We start from the raw sequence: 7,137 nt of genomic DNA on the forward strand, positions 1-7,137 counted from the left end.
AGGTTATTGTTTGAATATGAGAAAGATAAAGCCAAAGTTGAAATAGGTGCCTGAATTGATAAGAATCCTTTGTATCAAGGTCACGTCAATTGAGCAAAGTGGAAGGGATAAGATTTTTATTTAATTAATAAATTTTTTTATTAATTTAAACTTTATATTTGTAATTAAAATTAATTCATATAGTTTTTATAGATTAGTCCTTAAATATTATAATTATTAGTAAATTTTTACAAACTAATATTTTTGCTAATTAAAATTTAATATCTTATATATGAAAAAAAATTAAATAAAAATTTTGATATTTTTTATTTAATTAAATAAAAAAATTATTGAGAAAGTTAAAAGTTAAATGAGAAAGAATTCTTTCAACTTCAATTTAAATGTATATTGTTAAAATTATTTATTTATTTTTTATTTTATCAATTTATTTCTAAGTATAAGATATTAAACTTAATAAATATGTGAGATTAATTTATAAAAAGATATAAATAATTATTTGTAAATAATTATAAATATTTTAGAAATCAATTTATAAGGATATAAAGGTAAATTATAATTAAAGGACTACTTTATTATAAAATAAAATTTTATAATTAAATTTATAAATATATGAAGTAAATTATATATTTTACAAAATTTCAAGAATTAAAATATAAATTTACCTAATTAAAAATTATTTTTAATTAATTTTAATGTCATGTCAGCATTCTTTAAATTTGTTAAAGAAAAACAGTATATTTTGTTAGTAAAATTACATATTTTTTCATTATAAATTAAATTATAAAATTCTATTTAAAAAAAAAACGAGAAAATACATAGTAGTTTTTTTTAGTTATCTCCTTAATTTTAATATGCATAAAAAAAATAATTTACTCATAAAAAATATAAGAGAAATTGCAAGAAAGTGGGGCCCAATCAGTCACATTCGGTCATTCTTTTATTGATTTGTTGGTGAAACAGAAATAAAATAATTTTGAAGCTCCATGTCATGAGAAGCTCGTAGAACATCCCACGTTAATCCTTATCTTAATTAAACCAGAAAAGAGAAGAACATCCAAGAAACTTCAAGACAATCATACATCCTCCCTTTAAATACAACACACTCCTCCATTCTCTCCCATGATTTACGAAAATTTCTGTCTGAAACATTCAACACCTGTTCCCAACTCTTTGGAAGCATGTCGTCCCTCATTTCTCAACTGTGTGTTGATGAAATTTTTGACCCTTTTCTTTCAATGATCAACAAATGTCCAGTTCTCAACACCCCAACAGATTGGAAAGAGACCCCAGAAGCCCATGTCTTCATATCTGATCTCCCTGGTCTGAAGAAAGAGGATGTGAAGGTGGAGGTTGATGAAGGGAGAGTGCTTCAGATAAGTGGAGAAAGGCCTTCGGCGGACAAAGATGGCGAAAATGATAAGTGGCATAGGGTCGAACGTTGTCGGGGGAAGTTTCTGAGGAGGTTTCGGCTGCCGGAAAATGCTAAGATTGATCAAGTGAAAGCTTCCATGGAGAATGGAGTGCTTGTTGTGACTGTGCCTAAAGAGGAGGTTAAGAAACCAGGGAAGAAGGTGATTGAGATCAACTGAATTTTCATGTCTATGCCTACGCTATAGTGTGTGTGTTAATTATATATAAAATTAAAATGTATGCAAATTATGAATAAAGTCTTTTTTTTCATATATAAATAACACTGTGTGGCTATTTTTTTAAATTAAATTTTGATTAAGTTTGAAATTTATAATTTAATAAAAATTTTGAAATAAGTGATATTTATAAAATACAATGGTCCTGCAACTTAGAAAAAAAGGAAATGCAAATAGAAATTAAAGATGGAAACAAAAGGAAGATGATCGAAGTGCTATCAAGGGAATTTCCTGCTGCTTTTTGGTTACTATGATTGTTGGGTATCTAGCATTCAGTAGTCAGAGTTTTCGTAGAAAAATCAGATTCAAAATTTATCAAATACAAGTCTGTATATTAGTATACAACTCAAATCACATCTTAACAGGCTGAACATATTAGAGTCCGAACTCAAAAAAAAGGAATTTAGTCCATTTATCTTGATGGGTAATCCATTTACACATGACGGTATGAGCGTTGAAGAGAAATTAGATAGTCGTCTCGATGGAAAGAAGGGAGTGTACGGACGGCGACATGTGATATCTAGCAGTGTGGCGGTTATATGTTATTAGAGGATAAAGGAAATGGAGAATAAAGGAAAAAAATGTGAACCATTTATACCTATCAAAATTTTATCTTTTTTGAATCTCAAATCATCATATTAGACCTGAATATGAACCGTTTTATATTCAGTTTTATTTTAAAACTATTGATTTATAGGTTTTTATAGTCTGAATCAGTTTCGATTTAAAACAGTTTCAGTTGAAAATTAGATATGGATATGAACCGTTTTAGGTTCAGTTTTGGTTTGAAAGTGCTGATTCATAGATTTTTATAGTCTGAATCAGTTTCCATTTAAAACAGTTTCGGTTGGAAATGATTATGATTCAAAATGGTTTTAATTTAATTTTAATTTTGATTTGACATCGATTTAAATTTTTTTTAAATGATAGAAAAATAATATTCTGTAGATTAAAAAATATAAATTTATATATAAAGTTTAAATTTATAATACATTATCTATTTAGTTTTTACAATAAAAAACAAAAGGAATTGAATTAACTAATATATTTAAAAAATTGGGTTGAGCCGATTTTGGTGTGATTTAAAGGGAAAAGCCTTCTGTGAGCATTCCACAGGTTTCGCCCTTCTGGCTGAGCATTCTAAACAGAGGAATTTGCGAAACCTATGAGTAACTTCCTCTTCAAGCTGGAGAAAGTAAATATAATGATGAATTTTTTTTAATCCCTATAATAATTTATTTTAATATAAAAAATAATAAATTAAATAGATATTTTACTATCAAAAAGTAACTTTATTTTCCTTTTAACATACAAATAAGGGCAGGGAAATGAATTTTTTTATTTTTTTATTTTCTCCTCTTAATTTCTTTCGACTCTAAAATATTTTTATGTCAAGGCATGTAAAAATAACTCGAAATAGTGGCACTAAAATCAATTAAAACTCATATATTTTCTATTGTACTCTCTCAATTAATTTAGCTCTTCCTCCAACTATTATATACATAAACATATATCTATACAGATTTTTATTCAATTTTATAAGAATTCGTTCTTTTTCTTCCAATCTTCATGGTATCAAAGCTAGTATTTTCTTCTTGTTGTTGTTCTTTCCCTTCTTGAGTTTCTCCTTAAATTAAAAGAATCTTTCTCTTTTATGGCGGTCAATACATCCGATCCAGCACTGAATCCATCAAGCCCTTATTTACTACATCCAAATGAAAATCTTGCATTGGTTCTTGTCTCACCAACACTCACTGAATCCAATTATTATTTTTGGTCAAGAGCCATGAGAATGGCATTGCTATCTAAGAACAAACTGAAATTTATAGATGGCACTTTAAAGATTCTAGCAGCCGGTGATCCACTTTTCTCTGTCTGTAACGCTGTAATATCATGGTTTTTTCATGGATATTGCGCTCACTTGCTTCTAATATCACTCAAAGTGTGTTATAGATTGATACAGTTTCAGATGTGTGGAAAGATATGAACGAAAGATTTTCTCAGGTAATATTTTAAGAATTGCAGATCTTCAAGAGGAAATTTATGCTTTGAAACAAGGGGAAAGGATAGTAAATGCACCAGAACACAAATCTAACTCCAGATATTTGATTAATCAGTATACAAGGCATTCTTCTGGTCCAAAACCTTCTGGTTCCTCTGGCAACAATAAATATTGCACCTATTGCAATAAATATAGACACACAGTAGAGACTTGTTATAAAAAACATGGTTACCCTCTCAGCTATAAATCCAGACCATATAGTATAGCTAATAGCATTATCACTGATTCTCATCAGTCATTTAATGATACTCAAGTGCAAGAAATAGATAGTCAATTTAACAAGCTAGCCTTGACTCAAGATCAATACAACAATCTCATGGCAATACTCAGCAGCACTCAAATTGATTCTAAATAGCCACAATCTTCTGTCTCAGCTCCTGCACTAGGCATTAACACTTCTGCTGCTGCAGTAACTAATCTTGTCTCCACTTTTGAATCTCAACCAAGTACTCATATGTACTTTTGCAGAATGGATCATTGACACAAGTGCAATAGACCACATCGCACATTCTCTTTATTTTTTCACTCTTTGCAGATCAATTTTACCTTTATCTGTCACCTTGCCTAACGGTTCCAAGGTTATTACTAAAATAGCTGACATTGTACAATTATCAGAATATCTTATACTTACTGATATTATTCATCTTCCAGAGTTTACCTTTAATCTACTCTCTGTCACTAAGCTCACTGCTAAAGCTACTTACTGCTTAGTGTTTCAACAACATTCTTGTTTCATACAGGAATTGATCAGTTGGAGGACTGTTGGTATAGCTAAAGTATGCCATGGACTTTATACATTGGTTTCCTTTGCACCTGTTCATACTGCATTTGCCACTACTTCCATAGACATATGGCACTACAAGCTTAGGAATCCTTCTGCATCTGGAATCAAATTTTTACAACATTACATACCTGATCTCAATTCTAATACTAATAATACTAGCTGTGATGTATGTCATTTTTCTAAACAAAAAAAATTCTATTTCTTGTCAGCATTACTAAGTCTAATAAGGCATTTAAACTTGTTCATGTAGATATTTGGAGACCATTCTCCATACCATCTATATACAATCATAAATTTTTTGTGACTTTTGTGGATAACTTTACAAGATTTACATGGATTTTTCTATTAAAATCAAAAGCAGAAGCTAGAAACTGTCTTCAATCCTTCTTCAATCTAGTGGAGACCCAATTTTCCACAAAGATACAAGCAATTAGAAGTGACAATGGTGTTGAGTTTGATATGCCTCTTTTCTATACTGCCAAAGGTGTCATTCATCATAAATCTTGTGTTGAGACTCCTAAACAAAATGGCACAGTAGAAAGGAAACATCAACACCTGCTTAATGTGGCCAGATCACTTATGTTTCAAATGCATTTACCTGTTGAATATTCGATATTGCATTCTATTCACTTGATAAATAGACTTCCAAGTTCTGTCATTGCTAACAAGTAACCTTATGAAATGCTTTATTCCTCTCTACCTGCATATACTGATTTAAGAGTGTTTGGATCATTCTACTTTGCTTCTACTCTCACTGTCAATAAATCAAAGTTTGATTCTCGAGCAAAAAAAGTGTTTTCCTTGGTTTTCAACTTGCTGTTAAGGGTTACATTCTACTTGACTTGTAATCCAGAAATATTTTTCTTTTCGGACAAGTTTACTTCTATGAATCTATCTTTTCTTTTCCTTCTTCTCGATCAGTAGTCTCACCCTCATTACCTCAAGATATTAGCATTCTAAATTATAAGGATATCTCTCTTTCTGCATCTATGGATCCCCTTGCATCTATGGATCCTCCTTTATCATCAGTTCCTCAAAGACAATATGCTAGAACAAGAAAACCTCCTTCTTACTTGCAAACTTATCATTGCAATCTTATTCAGACCACTTCTCGTTCATTTACCTTCTTAAATAATTCCAACACTTCTCCTCACCAACTCTTTTCCGTCCTCTCCTATGACTTGCTCTCCCCAACAGAAAAACACTTTAGTCTATCCATTTTTGTTACCATAGAACCTAAAATATATAATCAAGCCATCAAGCATGAATGTTGGAGACAAGCTATAGGGATCAAATTCATGCTCTTGAACATAATGGTACATGGGAAATTACTGATTTTCCAAGTGGAATAACACCCATAGGTTGTGAATGGGTCTTCAAAATTAAGCATAGAGCTGACATTCTGATAGCGGTTGTCGAAACCGTAAAAAATAAACCTATTATCAACCAACAAAATAATTTGCAGATAATGGCAATAGGGTCGAACCACAGGGATTTGACACTACGGATTTTCTTAATAATGACTTGGACAAGTAAATAACAAATAAATAAGAAGAGGGGGGTATGATTTGATGAACTGAAACTAAATAGCAAGAGAAAACAATAGTTTAAAAAGATGAGAATTCTAATGGGAGAAGGATTCTAGTTGAAGCATGGATCTATTTCAGTTTGTTTAGAATTGATCATTGACTCTTTTTGATACTCCTATTTATTTCAATAAATTAGTTTAGGATGTGGAAGACGCTTCTCACAATCCAAATTCCTCCTTAGTTCTAGTTTGATTAGGAAACGTTCACTAATCAAACACTAGTTAACAAGATGCCAAGGAACGTCCTTGGGGCTTTTAGCATCGAACAACTGTTAACTGCATTAAGACTTAGAGAAACCTAATTCTAACCTTGCCAACCACGTGGTCAAGTTTAGATTATGCAACTGATTGTACTTGTGTTTAGACAATCTAAGCAATTACGGACCTAAATCATTCAAACAATTTATTACTTATGCAATTAAAAGCAACAGGCCTTAATTGATTCTAAAAGCAAAGCAATAATAATGGAAATATCAAGTTGCATAAATATTGAAAGTAAATAAGAGTTTAACAATGGAGATTTAAATCTCCCAATTCATCACAAACTGAATTTTTCCAACTTCAACTAGAAAAGAAAAGTGTTTAGCCACATGGTGGACAAAATCACAAAAGAAAAGAAGAAAAGTAGAAGAAGAAAGGCTGTTGGAATTCTGCTGAAGATCTGATGATTTTTTGCTGGTTTGGGGCTGCCTCCTTTTATAGGTGAAGAATCCTAATCCACTTAGGAATTGGAATCCTAGTATGGATTGGTCTTTTTGTAGTCTTTAATCTCCTCTTTGCTTTTGTATTTACTTGTGAATAAATCTTCTTCTTGAGGGAGTCTATCTTTGGGAGTGACTCTTGGAGATGTCCTAGGATTAATCTTGAAGTGTTTGAAGTAGGATAGGACTTCAATGCTTTTGGATTTTGAATTCTTCCTTTTTCCTATTCTGCTGTCCGCCTTTGCTGTCATTTTGATTTGGGCAGTGATTTGCCCAAATCGCTTCCTGTGAGTCTGTTCTAGCTTTCTGCTTCAGCTTGATTTGGGCAGTGATTTGGCCAAATCACTTTGACCCAA

At 31.2% G+C, this 7,137-nt stretch overlaps 1 protein-coding gene across 1 annotated transcript; it reads left to right on the top strand.

Moving 5' to 3' along the window:
• Positions 1-1,035: 1,035 nt before the first annotated feature.
• On the top strand, positions 1,036-1,688 carry LOC110601421 (class I heat shock protein). Its single transcript, XM_021738544.2, has one exon. It carries the CDS (start codon positions 1,179-1,181, stop codon positions 1,587-1,589), a length of 411 nt encoding a protein of 136 aa, XP_021594236.1. The 5' UTR covers positions 1,036-1,178; the 3' UTR covers positions 1,590-1,688.
• Positions 1,689-7,137: the final 5,449 nt, after the last annotated feature.

This window comes from Manihot esculenta, chromosome 15 (assembly GCF_001659605.2).
Source record: "Manihot esculenta cultivar AM560-2 chromosome 15, M.esculenta_v8, whole genome shotgun sequence".
Lineage (NCBI taxonomy): Eukaryota > Viridiplantae > Streptophyta > Magnoliopsida > Malpighiales > Euphorbiaceae > Manihot > Manihot esculenta.